This window comes from Taeniopygia guttata, chromosome 4 (assembly GCF_048771995.1).
Source record: "Taeniopygia guttata chromosome 4, bTaeGut7.mat, whole genome shotgun sequence".
NCBI lineage: Eukaryota > Metazoa > Chordata > Aves > Passeriformes > Estrildidae > Taeniopygia > Taeniopygia guttata.
In genome coordinates, this window is record NC_133028.1 from 44988148 (window position 1) to 45009124 (window position 20977).

The window sequence follows — 20977 nt, forward strand, 5'->3', positions numbered from 1 at the left end:
AATTTGAAGCCTATATTAACTGTGAAGTCAGAAACTTTCAGTAGATGAGAGGTTTTAGACTACTTTTGCCATTAGATGAATTTAATTTCTTGTCACACAGCACCTCACCATCTTGGTGTCATGTGGCTGAAGAGCAGTTTGGGTGGGTTTGCTGTGCCACTGGGAACATTGTGTATTTTTCCTTTAGGATTTGGCTGGGCTGCCTCTTCCCTAGACCTGGAGCAATCCATTTGGTATTTAACAGATGCTTTTTCCAGTATAGAAGGTCCCCTGAGGAATTCTCTCAAGTGGCTTGTTGGAGCAGCTGTCCTTATTTGGGTTGTGGCTGGGGCTGTACTGAGTCCTCTTCCTGCTGGACCCCTGCTGTGTCATCCATGCCCTGATGGTGTTGGTTTCAATGTTTTCAGCAGGACTTTACAGCGTTCATCATTTTCATCCTCCTTTCAGTCCTCCTTTGCCTTCTGGGCAAACCCTGTCCCACTCTACAAGGACAACACTTACTGCTTCTTGCTCTTGTCAGCCTCCTAATTTAACTCGTAACTCATCATGAAAACACTTACAAACATGTTTCTTTGCTCCCCGTCCATCACGCATCCTGGGAATTCAGACCAGAGCTTTCTGAAGAGCATTTTGTACTTCCTTGGTATCCACAGGGATCTGGATCTGGGAAGGAGTCCAGAGGCTCCTCATCCTCTGGATCAGAGGGCAGTGGTGTAGCTTTCTTTCCTCTCAGATGGTCTCTGTTGTTAAAGACCTTTGCTCTGAGCATACTGGCCAAGAACAAAGACCCATGGGAGTCAATATCCAAGCTCTGCAAGTGGCCAGAAGTGAGTGTTGAAGTGAGGGATAAGGACAAGGATTGCTGATATTTCTTGTAATGTGTCCTGGGAATCACCAGGGTATATGCAGAAAGTTCGCAGCCTACCTCAGCAGGTGTCACAGCTCCTTTATTCCCTGCAGGTGATGCTCATGCATACTCCTCAAGGACTCACATGTTTATGCAAGCATCACTTGCATGTTATGTAGGAGGAAAGGGTAGTCAGTGTTGTTAGAAGTGATCTGTGAGGATGCAGTTAGTTCAGAAATCAGATTTGGTGTTGACAGGAGTTCAGACTCTGTGCTGCATGTGTTGTTGCATCTTACAGCCTAATTCCCTTAGAATTTTGCATTTGGACTAGCTTGTTACTGTAGCAATATCCTTTCCTAAAAACTCATATGCTTTTAGTGTTTTTCAGATCCCTAGTTCTGTTGGTGAGCCTATCAAATTTGCCAGGAGACATGTTTTTATTAAATGCTGTTTATTCCAAAACCTCTTCTTAAGCTGAAGTCGTATAATTGCAAAACTAAAGAACAAATTGGCTTCATTTTGTCAAAGCTGGTTAAAAAAAAAAAAAAAAGCAGGGAGGTGCTCATGTATCTAGGACTGGATAGGAACCAATCCTTGCAATTGTACTGAGTTCCAGCTAAACAATAAAATTAAAGACCCCTTCAAATACCTAAAAGATTTATTAGATAAAATTCTCTGGGAATGCCGATATCTCTCCTGTGGATCATGTAGCAGAGATGTTTTGTCAGTCTTTGTCTAGTGGAGCAAAAGATGTCTTGGCTCTACCACATGTTGCATGAAGATCTGCAGAGCTCGAAAGGCAGTGCATTGTTTAAAAAATGATGCAGTAGAACCAAGTGAGTAGCACAGCTTTCTGTTCACATTGGTGTAAGAAAGTAAGCCCTGGCAGCCTGTCTTCCACTGATGACTGCTATCTTTTATCTCCCTCCTTTGTGCACTTTCTTCTGCTCATTTTAGGTGCTGCTGTCAAGCTGTTTCTCTAATGTTTTTCCTCAGCCTTGAATCCTGTTAAAATCCTGCTTTCCCTTGCATTTGGTTTTAAGCTCCTCACTCATGTATTTAGGATAGCACCTCCATTGTCTGCATCTTTTTCTTTGGACTTGACTGCAGCATTTTCTTTCCACATCCTGGAACTTAACTCTTGTGCCACATTTTATATTTATTTTCCATCAGCCTGTTTGTTGGTATTCCTTGAAGGGACAGGAGCAGGTAAGAGGAGCAAAGAGAGAAAATAAAAAGCCAATATGAAACTTAAAAACTGCAAGTGATTGCAAGGTAAATGATTGAACTGTTCTAGAGCATATTTAAGCATAGGACATTGAGTACAGACAGAACTGTGATGTGGCTCAGAAAAACTTCATGTAGTTTGGACAGCACTTTGGTGGACAGAAGATCATATGGAGATCTCTTTTGTTTCATTATCCAGGATTTACCCAGTGACCTGGAAGAGCTAAATCAGTATTTTTCCCTCAACTGCAGAACTAATTCTTAACTAACTCATGGGGTGATTACACCACAGTTTTTTCTGAGATGATGCTCTTTAGCTTCATAACAAAATCAGCCATCTTTGCTGTAGGAGCTGGTGTTTGTAGCCATCAGAGCTCATGTTCAGGCTGACATCAGCAAGGATGCTGGCTGGGGCAGCTGCGTGTTAAAAGGAGAGGGAGTGATGGTAGCTCCTTATTTGGTTGGCTGTTTTGTTCAGACCATTCTCTCCTGCTCCTGCCTCCAAGCTTATGTGCACTGTGTCAAGGGTGCTGGAGCCCTTCCAGGGCTGGGACCAGCCGAGCCAGGCCAAGAGCCTTGTGACACCACCATGCACATGGACTGAATAAAATCTAAAGAATTTAAAATCCCAACTAAATGTGTTGGGACAGAACCACTGAAAAAATGTTGTTGTTGAGCTTAATTAGTGGCGCCAAGTGAGCAGGTCCCACTGGCTCAGCACCCGAGCACAAAGGGAGTGCGTCAGGTCAGTGCAAGGGTAATGGGAGAATAAAAAGGGCAGGGTGGAAAAAAGACCTGGGCCAGGAGCGTGACACAAGGAGAGCTGCCAGCTTCTAAATGCTTGTTCAGAGCCAGCTTTCCAGAGAGGCCAGGAGGCTGGGCTTTGTTGGCCAGCAGGGATTATATGCACCTATGGTTGAGTTGGACTGAGCTTATTTTTGTGTAGATATAGGCTGATTCAGCAGGAATTGTCATCTGGAGCTTCACTGCTGCAGTCACAGCAGCCTACCTGTGTAACAACAAAATAGCAGAACAGTTGCTGAAGCTGTAGGGTTTATACTGTGTTTTAAAGTCTGGAAGCATGTCTGATTACCTAGTTCTCAAAAACAAAGGCAGATGGGCATGCTGTTTTGGAAATGGCTGTAAAGGATTGCTAACCCCAAAAAGAGCAATGAAACTTAAAAAATGCAGGTGATTGCAAGGTAAATGATTGACCTGTTTTAGAGTATATTTAAGCATGAGGTACAGTACAGACTGAACCGTGATGCAGCTCAGAAAAACTTCATGGATCAGAAATGCCCCATATGGTTTGGACAGCACTCTGGCAGGCAGAAGATCATATGGAGATCTCTCTTGTTTCATTGTCCAGGATTTACCCACAGACCTGGAAGAGTTAAAGCAGTATTTTGCACTCACTGCAGAAATAATTCTTAACTCATGGGGTAGTTTAGACACCAGTTTCTTCTGAGATGATGCTTTTTAGCATCGTAATGAAATCAGCCATCTTTGCTGTAGGAGCTGTTGTTTGTAGCCATCAGGGCTCCCTGTTCAGCAGGGATGCTGGCTGGAGCAGCTGTGTGTTAAAAGGAACAGGGAGTCATGTTTTCTCTGGTTCCCCAGCGCAGCAGTGGCTGTGGCTGCTGTACTACTGGGCTGGGAATGAGAAAGCTGTGAGCAAACAATGTTTACCCCACAGTCCTATCCTAACAAGTGGAAAGATGCTTTTGTTGATTGCTCAAGCAATCTCTGGAACTTGCTATTCCTTGAATTCTTGCAATCAAAGCAGGATGACCCACAAAGAGATGCTGTAGGTCAGTGTGAGTTTTGCTGATTAAAATATGCTGTTTATGCTGTGAGGAAAGCCTGAGCCTTGTACTTCTACACACCTGTCCATGCATGTGTTCAGTCATTTCTCACACAGATTCCTTCTCCTATAAATGGGCAGCCTCTTCTGTCCCTTACTCCCCTCCTTCTCTGCCTCAGGCCATCACTTCTGCTGTCACAGGAGAACCCCTGGCAGTGTTGGAATGAGCTGTGTGCCTTGGCTTGTGTGAGCAGCAGCTACCTGGGCCCATGGCCTCGGGCCGTGTGGGAGGGTTGATTTAGTGCCCTGACGGTGGCAGGAGGTGTGATGCTGCAGCTGAGCAGGGTGACCAGGGACCTGCCACCACCCGTGTGTGTCTGTGCATGCCAAGGGACAGGCAGCGCTGAGGTTTGGCTGGTAGATGCTGTAGGGGGGAGAAACCTGCCTGCAGTCGTTTCACAGGATCTCAGTTTTCCTGAGCTCCTAGTGCATAAATTGTTGGAGTGTGTCTGCTCTAATTAAATTTCCGGTGGAGTACTTCAGGACTCCCCTTGCGAATTCATGCTTAGATATTAGGAAAAAGGGGTCATTGGACTTAGAGTCTGCAGGTAATGTCATATAGATTTATGGCACAAGTTTGAGAAAGAATACCTGTCATTATCCAAACAATATAGGCTATGTTACTGACAGCACGATTTAAAACCATTTCAGAACTATCGTAAAAACATTTGATATTTTTAATATATTTCTACACATTCTTTCAGTGGTTTTGGGTAAGCTAACTGCTACTAGATAGGGAATTAATTTCTAAGCAAAACAGTTTGAGAAACTAGGAAATGTGTGCTTGCCCAAAATACATGAAGAAGAGCTTTCTCCTCTCACCTTCATACAGATTCACTGGAGTTTTAGGTCAGAGCACGCAAACCACAGTAGGATTCACCTTTCCCCCTCTTCCTAAAGTAAAGGCAACGGGATTAAAGGAGGGAAGGGCCAGAACATTGCCAGTATCTCACTGCACACGGAGAGCTTAGTGGGATTCAGCCCCTTGGCTAAATAAGGAGTCTAAAGGAGCTATAGTAAGGCTGGATTACAAAACAGGTATTTCTTATTTCCTCCCTGAGAGCTGCAGTCAAGATCACTTAGAATATTTAGGAAGCTAATCTGTCTGTTATATTTAGTGGGGGAAGCTTGATTGCTGATTTCTTCCATTTTTAATAACAGTCCATCCTATAAGTCCAGCCTGTGCCCCAAGTAGATGTGAATCTTCATTTCTGTCCTTAATTGTGCATATGCAGGACATTTTTGTAGTGCCATGCAGGCAAGTTAGAGACGAGCAGCGAGAAATGAGGTCTCCAGTGGGCATGGGAATCCCTTCCCATGAGCAGGGCTCATGGCTGGGCTTGCCAGGGGAAAAGCTGATGCTGCTGGACCCAACCCTCCAGGACCCAGGGAGGTGGGGTTTTAGGGCTGGTATTTGCAGGACACAGAGATGAGCTGCAGGAATAAAAGCACGTCCCCCCTGACTCATTAACACACCCAAAGCTTGCACTTCACAGGGTATGGCTCTGACACACTTTTATTGTGCTGTGGTAGACGCATTATTTCAAGACTGCCCAGTTTTTGAAGTAGGCTAAAACTCTCCTGATTATCTGATATCCTTGGAGAATAGAGCATGTTTTTTTTCCTGTTGCTATGTACAGGAGTATCTTTCTTTCATTCTTTCACTCAGCTTTCACTCTAGCTGGGTGATGGCTCAAGGCATAACTGCAGCCTATTTAGAAATATTTTCCCAGTAGAAGGTTTGTTTGTGAAATCCTGGTTTGGGAAATAGTCAAGTGGCTGGACATTTTGTAATTATACTTGTAATATTGGACACCTCATACAGATTTCTCAGGTGGCTGTTTTGCTTGTCATTCAGCTTTAGTTTGTGATAATGTACGTTTCAAGATTCTTTCACTCACCTAGAAGAAGTGGCTAAAAAGCAGTGTCCTTTTTCAGGCAGCAGAGAACCTAAGCATGGCCATCAAGGAGTCTATACATTATTCACAAAGCATATTCAAAGTGTAGTTTTCAAATACAGTTAGATTTTCTTTCTGGGCACCTCACTACTCCCCTCAAACAACAGCAAGGAAATAGCAATATTGCTACTTCATAGTATGTTATGACAAGTTTGATGGGGTTTGGCCATAGAGCATTCAGCTGATGGCTGAGCTACTGGGAAAAGACCCCTTACTTTTTATTAAAAAAAAACAAAAACAAACCAAAACTGTTGGTCCTTATTCCTCCAGAGAAGGTCTTGGACTTGTGACCAAAAGGTACCTAAAAATTTCTGTTTGTGTGTGTATGTGTGTGCATGGGAAACTGTCATTTCTGAGTCTGCCTCATGATAGCTGAATGTGGGGTGGTTATTTTTGTTGGTAATACTATCTGTCTCACAGGGGAGAGGAGAAGCCAGCTCTATTTATAGTTCAGATTCACTGTCAAATGCTATCTTTCACAACAGTTTTATAAATGCTGTGTGACAGATTCTAAACTGGCACAAGCGAGCAGAAAAAGAAGAACTGTGCCAATTCACGTTAGTCGAGAGCGCCGGCAGAATCATCACGAGGGCGAGGCAGCACTGCAGACCCACGGAGCAGCCCTTCAGTGAGCCACCACAGAGCATATCTGCCTCTGCAACTACTGCTGTGGGTGGCAGTAAATCCTGCACTGCACCTCCAGAAAAGCAAACAGCCCCTGTGCAGCCCCTGTGCAGCACACAGGAAAGCAAAGCCCTGTGCCCTGGGGAGCTGGGGGAGCCCAGCAGAGATGGAGAAAAGGGCTGGATGGTGGAGAATACACTCTGCAGCAGGCAGACTCAGGAGATGGGCTTCTTATGCCATAATATTTTATAAACTCATCCTAAAATTAACTCCTATTGGCCACCCCACTTTGTGCTCAGTGGGAAAATGTGTATTAGGTGTGCAAAATTAAAGTAATACCATGACAGGAGCAGCTTATTTTCTGTTTTAAAACCAATAGCTAGATAATACAGCAGATTTTCTGAAGCACTTCAGTTTCATAGGAACCTGAGGGCAGTTTTATATGTAGATAGATGTGGATGGGGGTTCAGAGCCCCTGTGTGACCATCTCAGGCTTTTTTCTTCTCTAAACTACCATGGATAAGATGTGGAGCTCCAGCGCAAAGGAGAGTTAGTTAAGGTAAGTAGAAACCTTTGTGGGAGAGTAAGAGAAAATAGTTTCTTGAAAATAGACTTGTGAAATGAGTCTTAGCCAAATGCATGGAATATCTGAGATCTGCTTTCCTGCTAGTCATGTCTTGAATCAAAGCTAGACCCAGTGGGAAATACTCTGAATGCCACATCCCAGTCTAGCCAGCATCCTTGAGGTTCATCTGGTTAGTCACTCAGCTGTAGGAGACATCTGTTAAGCAAACTCTCTTATCTAACAATGCAGAAGATCATAGTCTTTGCAGTGCTTGAGTCAGACCCATTTGTTGCGAGCTTTTGGCAGTTTCATGGTGGGACAGGCCTAGCAGCTTCTTCTAGAGCTGTTTTCCATTGGCATAGGGAGCATTGATACCCCAAGCTCCTTGGACTGCACCTCCTGAACAAGTGTAGAAGCTGAAGGAGCCCCTTGGAAAGCTGTTATGATGCTTAGATTCAAGCCACTGTTGTTGCTGTTTGTAGCCACTTGCAGATATTCAGGCTGGGAGATGGCACTGTTCTTAAGAGCTGAACATTTAAGTCACATAGAACATGATTTACTGGGAGAGGAAGAATGTCCCTCTGGTATAGATAAACAGTGATGCAGACACTCACAAAGGAAAATGAGGTTAGTTTTTACCTTTTTACCTTTCCAAGCCTGTCATCAGCACATCCACTGCTGTTTGGCTTTCTTTTCTTACAGGGAGGTATCAGAAATGCTGCCTCTGTGGGCAGCAGTGTTATCTCTTCTGACCTATTGGACAGAATCGGCCACTCAGATTCTCTGGGGCTGAGCATAAGTTGGCAGAGTTTTGGCTTGTCTTCCCTTGCCACAAATAAGAGCCTTTTCCTCAAGGGTTAAGCTTTGTTGATTCAGGTGTAGTACTTGCAAATAATTAAAACTAGGTTTTGGTATGGAAGAGCATAGTTTGCTGCTGCAGTTTTGGAAACCTTTTCTGCCTTTTCATTTACATTGGGATTGACAAATACATATACATAATCTCTTCAGAACAGTCAAGAATGAATGCCTGAGCTCACTCCAGATGTACCTGTTATTTTCAACAGGGAGGTTTTTTCCCATGTCATACAGCACTTTAAAAAGGGATGATCAGTTTTGCCCTTATTAATCTGATCAATGTATTATTTGCCTTTATCCATCTGTCAGCATCCATCAGTTTATCTGTGTACCTTTGACCATTGAATTACCTTTCTCTTTCTGTGCCCAAGAAGGCATTTAAATGTGCAAGTAATTTAATCCATACCTGAAAAACTGGAAAAGCAGTTTCAGGTTGATTTCAAAATATTAGAAATGCTTCAGTCAATAAACTCTTCTTCCATGGAAGTAAAATAATTCTTGCATTTAGGCCCTAAGGACTTTTCATATACTGTCGTTCCAAAACTGAATAAATTGAATGCTTACTTGGGCACAGTATCAGACCAGAATTCTAAAGTGTTTTAGCTAGTGGAAATTACTCTTTATTTAGAGTCTTTAGTTCTTCATTGTACTACTCAGCATCTTCAAACCAACTGGATTTTATTATTCATGTTAGCTCACTAATTTATTTTCAGGATCTTTCTCAAAATCCATAACAATTAGTAATTCTTTTTTATAGCAAAGGGCATTTTTAACTATTTTTGTTTCCCTCGCAGTTTGAATGTTGCTGTGTGTGTTTACGAGGGAAAAGTGTTTCCTTATTCCTTTGCTTCAGGATCACTTCTCAGAGTTCAGAGCTCAATTTCTCAGGGGCCAGATGAAAGCAGGAGGGTCTCGTGTTGCTGAGATGAGCCAGCTTTGCACTGCTGCTGACCCTTGTCTCTTGGCAATCACCACTCGGCCCCTGGCACCTCATATCTGGTAAAGACGGGATTCAAGGAGATTATTAACTGGCATATACAGTGGCCTGATTTGCACAACATTTGACATTAAAACTGGCCCTTACTCCATCTGTGTGCTTTGGAGTGGAACCAGGAACTAATTTTAGCAGGTCCTGGCTCCAGGGTGAGCATGGCTGTCAGTCCTGCCCGTGGTGCTCACTGTGACCTGCTTTCCTATTGGTTTACAAAGAGGGGAGCTTCCCTGACAGTTTTCAGATTTTTGGAATGACATTGGTCGGTTTGTTCTGCTCTTGTCATGATTATTTAGGCATAAATATAGCACTGCTTCACTAATTACACTTTTTGGGTGGTGAATAAATATTGCTCAGCCAGGCAAGCAGCTACTTGGTTTATTAAAAGATCTGAAAACAAAAGGGATGTTGAAATTCTTATCTGCTTTTTAGTACTTAGGCCTCCAAAGTAATTGGATACTGGCTTTCGACTTTTCTTCTAGCTAGAAGTTTCTGTCTAGAAACTTGATGCTTTTTTAGAATAAACAGTCAGAAGTCTGACTCCAGACACCAGTATCAGATGACCTGCATTAAGAGTGGGGACTTCGGTGTTGCTGACTTCCAATGTTTTTCCAGATAGTAGCAGCAAAAAGGGCTTACACCAGCTCTGTGTCACAAAGGCTCCTCTCTGATCCAATCCAACTCACTCTGCAACACCTTTGAAGGTGACTAAGTCACCTTCCCAGCTGCACTCAGATCATATCGTGAATGGTACAGGCTGTCAAACTAGATAATATTTCTATATTCTTGTCTGTGATGGTAATTTGGCTTATTATTTTCCCCTCTTTGACAAAAAGAGCTGATTTGATAGTTGAATTTTAAAAATGCACACCTGCACAATTGGTAAATTTTGAGACAGTTTCAGTGTAGTACTGAAAATACTGATTTTTGTCACAGAACAGACATAACAAGGTACTATTGACTCTGACATTTCAGGAAACTATTTGTAAAAGAGAAATTCCTTTCAGGCCTTGCTCTAGTTATCAGTGAAGAAGTGACAACTGAAAAAGCAACATGATAAGAGTCGCCTGCTGCACCCTTTCCAAGTGAGAAAGGGTGAAAGGTACTTGATCCTGTAGGATCAAGTTGGAGTAGTGATACACCCATGATGAAGAAAAATCATGCAGAAAATAAGAGACTTCTTTCAAGGCAACTCTCTGCATTTTTGTGACTCAGGTGACACGTTTCTGTTTCTCCAGCAATGCCATCGGTCCCCTCGTCGCACTCTGGCTTATCTACGAGCAAGGTGCCGTAATGCAGGAAGCATCGACTCCCATCTGGCTGCTGTTCTATGGAGGTGTTGGGATCTGTGTGGGCCTCTGGGTCTGGGGAAGAAGAGTTATCCAGACTATGGGTAAAGACCTCACTCCAATCACACCATCGAGGTAGGTCCACAGGTGTCATTGTGGTTGTGTGAACTTTGTGTGTGAGGCAGTCTGAGAAATTGCTGCTCCAGTATTTGGTTTGTAATGCAGTTTGCTGGATTTGCTGTGCTTTGATTTTAATGATAACCTGGCTTTGACGTCTCCATCTTTCTAAAAAAAAAAGTGAAAGAAATAAGTGAAAAAGGAGAAAAAGAAAGCATAAGAAAAAGAGAGAAAGGAAAAAAGATAACCCTGTAATACTGAATGTGTTTACGGCATAGAGGTCTGCAGGAACAGACAGCAGTACCTAATTAGCGTGGTAGAAGGTGCATTTGGCAATGGCGAGATTACAGTGGCTTTCCCAGTGTGCTTGAGACCATTAAACTCATATGTATTCATTACAGTAATTTTTGTCTTTAATGCATACTCGACCTCTGCTGGTGCTTAACTGAATTACTAATTAGGCACGATTCACCGCAGCATAGAGTAGTGAAGGTCTCTGACGCAATGAGCCGTGCAGACGGGGTACTGCAGATGACTGTGCTGTTCCCATTATTCAAGAACTTTCTTGTTCTCTTAACTTACTCACATGACAAAAATCACTTGGAGATAAAACAGTCGAAAGAAGAAACGGGTAAGACTTTGGCACGCTGCATGGTATCAGTCCGAGCTGATGCAAAGAGTGATTGTGAAGTGTTTTCTTATGCTTCCCGCAGTGGATTCACTATTGAGTTGGCTTCGGCGTTCACAGTTGTGGTAGCTTCCAATGTTGGACTTCCTGTCAGTACTACACACTGCAAGGTATGCCTTTGCCCAGCGACTGCAGTCAAGGCAGTCTGGACTATTCATCTTAAAATTGTGCTGCTCGAGCCAGGGATAATGGCACGGTGAGGGGAAAACAGCCGCTGACAGAGGATGGTTAGGTAGGGGTGCATCAGCACATCTTGGTCACGCCAGCAACATGGGAAAGTAATCAGGCTTCCAGAAAATGCGTTGGAGTTGTCACAGTAAAGTCACTGGAATTGGCCACAGAATAAACTCCATAGCTGCTGGTGACGTAAAATAGTGCTTACAAAAGCCTGACCTCAATTTAAAAGCAAATGATTGCGAGGAAGAGCCTGGTTTCCTCTGACGGTGCCATTTGAACCTGGTCGGGTAACATTTCTCCCTTGTTCAGAGGCTGCGCACCATTCATCATTTATATTTGACTTTCTTGATAAGTGCATGGCATGGGATTTCCTGCATATAACTCTTTTACTACAGGTTTTCCATCTGTCTTTTTTTTTTTTTTTTATTTCTTCACAGTGGATTTTGCATTGAAGTAATGTGTGCGCTAACGGTACTTGTAGCCTCAAATGTGGGTATTCCAATAAGCTCCACCCATTGCAAGGTATTGGAGTTTGCAGTGATACTATCAGTAAATCACATCAGTAGGACAAACCATAACAAAATCTGGGAGATACCAACTGTTGCAGATTGCCTTCACTGTGCCATGCCCTGCAAACTGTGACCGCAAAATAACAGGGCCCGCTTTCAAAGGCAGTACAGCCAAGCAAACTCAGCATTATGACTAATTGCACAAAAGTCTGGACTGTCTTTCACCCTTACATGGTTGTATTGAACTAATATAGACATATTACAATAACATAGGTTCGTAGTCTGTGTGAACCCTGTTAAGTGTATTTTAAAACCACCTGTATGAAAAACACTGCTACATCATTAAGCTAATATTTTAATGTCTCTCTTCTTTTAAACCAACTTGTCCTCACTTTTGTGCATTGTAATACAGAATCTGGCCCTTGTAATTAGTCCTTTGAACAAGGTACATTTCTTTCTTGTTTTTTTTTGAAGTCCACTTTATAGTACATATGTAGGCTGAGTAATGAGCACAATTTAATTGTGTCATGAAGACATATAGCTTGTAGACATTAGGGAGCATGTGGACATTTACACTTCTGGAAGAACTAATAGGAATTTGGAATTTTGTTCCCTGGGAAATTCTCAGATCAAATAGCCCATCTTTTTTCCTTTGTTACTCCATGGACTCTCAAGCTATTGGACATGCAGAGTTGTTTGTTTCTTTCACCCTCTGGCAGGATGTGGGGAAGCCCCTCCAAAATCATAGACCCCAGAATGGCAGTCCCTCCGTGTCACTGCATGCCACCAAGACCAAGCCCTAAAAAAAGACAGTCCTTGTAGGATTCACTGCTGCACCCTGGGGACCTCAGAGCCCCGGGCTGGGGCTGGGACAGGCAGGTTTCTGGGATAACTGCTCCATGGCATGGCAGGCAGGCTGGCAAGAAGCCTGGCAGCCTTGCCAGTGACATTGACCTGCTTTCCAGTAAAAGAGTCAATGAAATCCACACATCCTACAAAATGCCCAAAGTTGGTTCAATTGGCCTTTTTCTAGTGCAAACCATTTCTTCAGAAAGCCTTCCTCTATTGCAAAATCATTTATTTCTTCTACCCTGGTGCTCTTTGAGAAGCAGCCAAGATTGAGCTGCTCTGAAAGGCTGTTCAGATTTCCTGGCATTGACAGAACTCTGGTTCCTCTGAATCAAGCAGGGAGGGGAAAAATAATAACAATGTTATCCACTTCTAAAAATGCTAGCCTGAAACCACCTCCCTTTAGGCTGACTAGTATATCAAATGCATGATTAAGAATTTGCCAGGGAGAATAATACAGCTTTGATTATCCCAGTTGCGTGCCTGAAACACTTCTAGCCAACTGTTGTAAAAGAGAAAACATACTTTGGTCCAAACAAATAGACTGAATTTAAAAAGAAAATGTCTTGGAAGCCAGAAGCTAATGAGAGGGGTATTCATTCACTCAATGCAGCTAAAAGCTTGGTCTTTTCTAACTGCAGAGCAAAATAGTTCTTTTTAAAAATACTTCCATAAAAGCAGCTAATGTGGTTAGTCTGTGTCTGCTCCCTGTAGCTTGCTGTATCTCATTAGATGGATCATTCTTAATGGGAAGATCCACTTTGGAATAGGATTAGACTATTCCAGGGATGTCATGTTATTATAACTGACTCTGTGTTTCAGCAAAATGAGATCCTGACTTGAAAGATCCTAAGTGAGCAGCACAAGATAAAGCAAACACTTGTAACTGATGTATTCTTGTATTCCTTGTTTTCTTTGAGGGCCCAGGGAAGAAATAAAATAACTGTTAAATATCATTTGCTCCATGTGAAAATGCCTTGCTGAAAGTGCTGTCAATCACTGAGTCAAAAATGCCTTCTTAAAAATCAGCAGAAAAATTATTTTGTCGTAGAAATACAAAAGAAAACAGGTTTGAGGTGAGCCTAATCTTGAGCCTCCAGCATCAAGGATTGGGAATTCTTCTTCTCCTCAATATTTGCTCCACTGCAAAATAGCATTTGCTTGAGTGGAGGCCCTACTGGAGGGGTGTCAGTCAACTGAATGTGCAGCAGCTGGATAAATATGGCAAATAAGGAGCAGCATGAAACAGATGAGGTGGAGGGAAACCTTTTTGAGGTGAAACAGTAGACTGTAATGAAAAATGAAGACCAAGTATGAAGCTCTAAGCAGCAGTTTTCAGATCTTGCAGCAGATGTGGAGGCAAACTAGAAGCTGGTAGCAGGAATAAAAGCATTTAGCTTCTGGGGAAGGTTTGTCAAGCCCTCTCAAGATCAGGACCTGCCTTTGGTCCTAAATCATAGCTTTTGGTCTACATGAGGTGGTCACTGCCTGATGTGCCTGTCCTACATCTATGGCCAAGCAGCTTTTTCACTCTCAATGCCTGCTGAGAGCCTGAACTGCACTGTCTTTGCAACAGGTCCAAGGGGGGAGGAAAGACCCTTGAAAGCCTCGAAGTCGAGAGGGTTTGTAGAAGAGACCTTATCTTTTGAGCCTCCAAAGGAATTTGTGGGTCTGAATGCAGTAGCCACATTGCTCTGGCTGCACCAGTTCAACCTCCTCTGGGATTTAGCACTGAAAGGCCAGTGTGGTGTGAATGCATACCTTCCCTTTCTGCTGCCCAGGTGGGCACATGATCATTTTGAGTCTTAGAGTGCCTGTTATTTGTTCTCAGACTGGAGATTTAGAAATAAGCATTTTTTAGCTGTAACAGAGTGTGTTCATGTACAGATAAATTTAGAGTGCAGCAGTTAAATGCTTTTCCTCTGCAAAAGTGACTTTGCTGAGGTCATTCTGTCAGCTCCATTCTGCCATTATGATTTTGCGGTTTTGAAAAATATTCTCCATTGCTGTGATTGAATTATCATGTTCTGTGTTCTTATTATACAGCATTGCACAGGAACAAGAGAGCCAAAAGCATTTCTGTAATGCTTTAAGCAGAGCATACTGAAGGCAAACTGCACTGGTTTCAAACCAATCTCAAAGTAGATACCATCTGAAATTCTACAGAAGGTGTAGTGTGCCTACACCCAAGGATTAGCTACTCTCCTAACCTCTAGTCCATCAAAAACCACTATTAATAAACTAAACTTTAATATATTAATGTTTAAAACAGATTGCCAATGCCATCATTGCTGATACCATTTAAATTTCAGGAAGGACTCGCAGATTAGCGTACGTACACTGCAGGCTTGCTCAATAAGTAATCCTTCTTGTTGCAAGCATGACAGACAGATGCTGAGGACACAAAAAATGTAAAGCTGTGCCTAACAGCTGAGCTGCTGAAAACCCAAATGCTGTTTCCTCGGGTTAATGCTTTGATGTAGTCACAAGTGTTGGGTCCCTCTTCACCTCCCTCCTAAATATACTTATGCCTCCTAATTGCAGAACAGCATATTGTTCACTCTAGGAGTATTCAGATGAAATATTATCAAGCAGATTTCCTTACTGCGTCAAACTTTCAACAGAGGACTTACTGGTCATAGAATATCAAGTTTAGTTTGCCCTTCTTCTGTTACAGGGTTTTCCACAAGTAACTCTTCTCCAAAAATGAATGTTAAGCAGTAGTTAGAAGCTAAACAGGTGTTAGCAAAACATGCAGATTTTATATCCCCTTGCTATCTTTCCCTGATTCCCTGTATTCCTGGCATGTATAATTTTCCTGGCTCTGTGCAAGGGGAGCAGCCCATCTTTTGATCTATAGGCAGGGACAGATACTCCCATTAAGAAAATAAGCAGGGAGGCAGGGATGGCACTTCAGGGAGCACCTGCCCAGCTGTGTCTTGGAGTTTCCTTACCTTCAAAACAGGATATTTCATCTACATTTCTTGCTGCTTTACCATGCACTTTGAATAGACTTACACTGTTTTGCTAACAGCATGGAAAGCACTTCCAGGGCAGAAAGAAAACGTAGTCTTTCTGATATTTTTGTGTCATTTTTCATTGAAAATGTTTTTCTCAGTCCAGTTTCTGTTCTTAAAAACTGGTATGCTGGGTTTATTCCTGAGCTTATGAACTGAAAATACCTTTGAAGGAAGAAAAGGTTGCAGCATTGGCCATAACACAGTGTGTTTTTGTCTACAAAACCACTGACCTACCCAGCTGCCCTGGTAGTAGTGTCTTTGAAGGATATCTTGGTGTTTTATCCATTCCCCACCATCCTCTTGGTATGTGAACAGTTAGTGTACCCCATAATATAGTCTGGTGCCTTTGTCTGCAGGACAAGATTTTAGTTCTGGATGCTTTGCCTGGCTAGCTGGTCCAGAAGAATTTGTTTCCCCCACAGGGCTCAGATTGATGGGTTTGATGTACTGGGTCTAAGCCTGCACTGCCTTTCTGCCCCCTGCCAAGTCAACATCACTGCCACAGAGTGGGCTCAGCTGCTTTTAGCTTGCCACTGCCATTCTGTTTGTAGCCTGCAGTGTTGGAATATGGATGTGAGGTTTAGAGTCAGTGCTGTATGCTGGGCTGGGAGCTGCACAGAGAGGCTCAGCAGGGGCTGGGTGAACAGGCAGGGCATCCCAAACCAGCGAGAGGACAGGCAGATGGGACAGGAACTAGCTGTCCTGGCCTGCCCCATGTGATGCTCTCGTGCAGGACCTTAAAAACAGCTTTCCTGGTGTTTTCCTGATTTAAACTGCAATCAGGCTGGAGCCATTGGACACTTGCTCTCTCCCCTGTGGACTGAGCCAGGCGGAGGGCTGCCTCAGTTGCCCTGAAGGCTCATGTAGGAGTTAGCAGGGAAGAGAAAATTTCACCAACATATTTTATTGCCTTTGGCAGACCCCAAGACCCACGAAAAATAGGACAACATTGAAAAACAAAGGTTTAAGTACCCTGAAAGTTTCACCTTCCTGCCTCCACACCAGAACAGCGCCATTGTCATCCTCAGGGGCTTCTTTATCTCAGAGCATCACTTGGTATCAGCTGACTGGCATTGGTGTGGCCATGGGCATGTTGCAGGTGCTCAGACCTACCCCTCACACCTTGTCTCCCTCTCTCTTCCCCACGTTCCCAAGGTTGGCTCCGTGGTGGCCGTCGGCTGGATCCGCTCCAAGAAAGCCGTCGACTGGCGCCTCTTCCGCAACATCTTCCTGGCCTGGTTTGTGACTGTGCCGGTGGCCGGCTTGTTCAGCGCCGGCGTGATGGCACTGCTGATGTACGGGATCCTGCCTTACATTTGAGGAGCTTCCTCTGCTGGGAAAAGGGGAAATGGCCGAGCTACTACCGATGGGAGAAGCGTTCCCGTGAAAGAAGCAGTCGGAGAGGATCCATCTTCCATACCTAACTTCTTATCTACTGTACATAACAATGTGTCATATTGGTGACATGGTGATGTGGTGCCATTTCTTATATATTAAAGAAATATATATGCATATAGTAGGTAACAATACCTAAGTTATATCATCAGTGGGGTGAAAATAATTGCCTAGAACTTAATATTTAGTAAAATTTGTACATAGTGTATCATTTTGGTGGCTATTTTTTAATCTTTTGAAGAAGAGTATGGATTAGGAAATGTTTCTTGTCCATTTGATATAAGAAGAAGCGAGGTACAGGACTGCGTAATACATGACTTTTTTAAAGCTATTAAGATACTGGAACAAAATAAAATGTGCAGAAGTGCTTTTCATAAAATAACTCTGTTCATATCATATTGATTTTCGTGTATCATAGCGTGATGGTTATGGCTGTGTAAATACTTATGAACAGTAACTTTTAAATGGTGCATTTCCCTTATATATTTTGGATAAGAAAGTTTAGGAAGTACCAAAGAAGCAGGGGAATAGCTTGCCGTTACTATGTTGTCTCCACGTGTGTTGTGTTTCCCCACCTCTGATTCAACGTTTCACCAAGCTCCGGCCAGTGAGGCTGGGATAGTACTGTTCATGTCTTAATGTAACTTAAAAAAAAAAAAAACGCACACAAAAAATCAGTTCTCGTACTTAGTAGGCAGCCCATGGCTCTCCACATTAGCTGACAGTAGACTGACTTCATTTTGTGGGTTGATACTTGAGTATCTCACTGCTCACCCTCTACCTTTCCCCTTCAAGTCTCAGCTCCTGGTTGCCCTGCTCTGGATTCCTGTGGGAGGACAGACCATCAGCCTCCCTCCTTCTCTCCATGCAGACACAAGCACACACTCTCAGGTACAGGAGCGGGGCCGTGGAGCGCACGGCACCCCCGCGTACGGAAGCGAAGGGCAGCAGCGGGCGGGAGAGGGCTCAGCCCTGGCTGTGTGCTTGGAGGTAATGGGCGCCCACAGGAGTATGATCCATGCAGGGGAGGATGTGAGCAGGTGCTGCCTCCCCCCTGGCAAGTCTCACAGCCAGCCTGCCTCCTGCTGTGCCGCCTACAGCAGGGAGGGGACGGGGAGCCTGGCCCTGTGTGGATGGAGGTTGAATGATAATCATCATTTGGGATGAGATTTTTTTCATGGCAGCTCAGGGGAAAATGGCTAGCTACATCCCCTGCATGCCTTTGGAAAGCACATTTGAGTGAAGGTTACTGATTTATGCGTGGGAGGCAAAGGGCAAGGGGTGCCCAGAGGAGGTTGGGAATCTATTACTGTTTAAATGCTGCTAAAATTTTGATAAAATGTTCTTGGTACTCCATTGTGATTTTTCCATTGGTCATTCATACCAAATTTATAATAAAAAGATAAACAGCCCCTATAACTGCCTCTTGCGTTTTTGGAGTGTTACTCGGCTGTAACGGGAAGGCTCCCCAGGCAATTAAAGCCTACTCCTTGGCATCTGCCGCCCTTTGTCCTTTGTCTGCTGTGGTCAGTGGGATCAAACCATGCTCTGTTGGCGCTGACAAAACCTCCCTTTTCTTCCTGCTGTCCTGGCAGCCCCAGTGCCCAGCCTCACTCTGCCCAGGCTTGGCTCACAGGCGTCTCTCCGTCGAGCTTTGGGAGCTCGTGGGCTGCTTCAGCCGTATTCCCTGGGCACTCGCTGCCTCCAACTGCCTCCCTCACTCTGGCTCTCTTTCTGGGGCTCTGGAAGCATCCCTATTACCATGGCACCGTGGTGCTCAGTTTCCAACCCCTCTGAAACACTAGAGCTGTGGTATAAATAGTGCTGGCAAATGGGTGGGACTGGTGGGCGGCAGCTGAATGACCAGAGCAGTCAGTAAATGCACAGAGACAATTTGGGACCTGTGGAAAAGGGTGGAAGAGCTCACCTTATCTTAGCACTTGCATAAATAAATGCCTGCCCAGTGGCCCAGCAGCTTCCCACCTTGTTTTATCTACAGAGACAAACCAGAGTTCTCTCACTCCAGCAGCAGAGACGCAGCCCTGCCAGACGCAGGCAGCATGCAGAGGGCTGTGCCAGCTCTGGGGGTATGTGATAATCCCCCAGCACACACAGCTGGGTGTCTGTCAACACACACTTATATAAATAAAACTGCTGTGAGGGAAATGGCTGGCAAGGAAGCATCGCCAAAATATTCCTGCCCCAGCTACAATAACCTTCAATGTGGAGGGAGATGGAAAATCCAAAGCGACTTTCTTCACACTACAGAGGTGTCCTTTGCCACCCCAGAGAAGAAGAATCTGTTCAACTGGTGAAACATGGTGCAAATATGGGCACAGTTACAACTCCATTTGCTCAGGCAGCAATCCAAATAGGTCTATTTTCAGCTGAAGAGATGGTGGGTTGGGGGGTTTGGATTTTTTCAGCAGCATCGGAGCTCGGTGGGGCTGGAGACTTGAGCTTGTTTAGCCAAGGCCTATTTAACAAGCAGATACTGATAGACCTTGACAGAGACATGGGATCTTGGGGCAGGACACAGGACAGCATGGGTGTCATCAGGCAGACCTTGCTGTGTGCTGGGGGGAAGTGTGCACTGGCTGCTGGGGCTGCAGGAAAAGTGAACACAAGAAACAGATCAGGAGTCAGGAGAGACAGAAGGCTGATAGAAATATTTATTACAAGTAGAAACTCTTTTAGCTGACAAAATGCAACCTGAATTTCAGAAACCAAAGTGTCTATTGGCCCTCATAGACCAGTGGTAAACCTTTGTCTCAAAGCAGCCCGAGGAGAGCCAGCTGGCAGAGTGAAGGTGCTAATAGACTAATTACCCTCATCAACCTCTCCTCCTGCCTCCAGCTTTCACCCCACTACCAGATTTCATGGTTTGCCCTAGGAGCTGCTTTGCCTTTGCATGTCTGATGGTCAGTGGGCTGATGCTGGGACATGTTATTGCCACCAGCTCTGCTCGTGCTGCTTGGCAGGGTGCTTTGTGGTGGTGAAGATGCTGCGGCATGGTGACCTGTGCATCCTGGTCTGTCCTCCCCAGCAGAACAGCCCTGTTTTGCCAGCTCCCTGCTGCTGGTCTCCCACCTCCCAGGTGAGTGCCCTGTGTGCTCATGACTGCTCTGTCTGGCTGAGCACCGCTTGGAGCAGGAGCTCTGCCCGTGCCACAGGCACTGAGGTTTGTTCTGGAGTTGGCTACTGAGTGCTCCTTGTGGGCACATGTGTGGTGAGAGAGGCTGGGAAATGCAGTGGGGAGGTGCATGGGGCAGGACAAAGCAAAGGGGCTTTTTGTTTGTGGTAGAGACACCTGGGCTGCTTTGTGAGATATCCCATCCCAGGCCTGGGGACCTAGATGCTCCTGGACTGCAAGGTCATGCTGATGGACAGATCCACAATTCTGGAGGGCAGAAGAGTGTTTGAATTGGTGTGCCGTGCTTTTGCTTCTCTAGAGAAGGTAGATAATGGGGAAAGTGGTTTATTCTGGTTTTGGGTTTCTTTTTTTACAGTTTAAGGACCCCTGGTTTTGTGTTCCTCCTTTTGTGGCGGTTGCTTTAGTGACACTGATGTTTGGTTTGATGGAGCATTGACTCCACCTGCTGGGTACTGCAAAGAAGTCCGAACTGGAGTGAGATTTTTATTGCCAATGTAAAGTTTTGTGAGCCTCCTTTTTCTAAGCAGTAAAGCAGAACAGAAATGGATTATATGTAACAAAAATGTGGACTGTGCTCTTTCTAGGTGAAAATTGTAAATACCAAATACTTAGTTATTTGTAATTTAGTTATTACAAATAACTAAATATTGCACACTCAGTTTAATTTCCAATATCTTAGGTTCTAGGAGAAAAAGGTATTACTGTTGCACTGAATTTAATTACATTTTCATACTGATTGATACGAGAAGAATTTTCTTCTACTTATCTTGCAAAAGTAACTAGTATGTCACTTGAGTTCTTAAAACTAGGCTTTTTTTTTAAAGCATTCACTGGCCTTCTGCAGTGGT

The 20977-nt window shown here is 44.1% G+C and overlaps 1 protein-coding gene across 8 annotated transcripts in view; it reads left to right on the forward strand.

Annotated features, from left to right (window-relative positions):
- The window catches only part of SLC20A2 (solute carrier family 20 member 2), a 57032-nt gene extending 38638 nt beyond the window's left edge, over positions 1–18394 (forward strand). For 5 of the 8 annotated variants that reach the window (XM_030271584.4, XM_041715884.2, XM_072928517.1 and 2 more), the window contains 3 exons: positions 10170–10355; positions 11051–11135; positions 16736–18394. In XM_030271584.4, coding sequence (XP_030127444.1) covers positions 10170–10355; positions 11051–11135; positions 16736–16900 — 436 coding nt within the window. In that variant the 3' untranslated portion in view covers positions 16901–18394. Of the gene's footprint in view, positions 1–10169; positions 10356–11050; positions 11136–11639; positions 11725–16735 lie in introns of all 8 variants that reach the window. The other 3 variants (XR_012055697.1, XM_030271585.4, XM_072928518.1) reach the window with 3 other exon arrangements.
- Positions 18395–20977: the final 2583 nt, after the last annotated feature.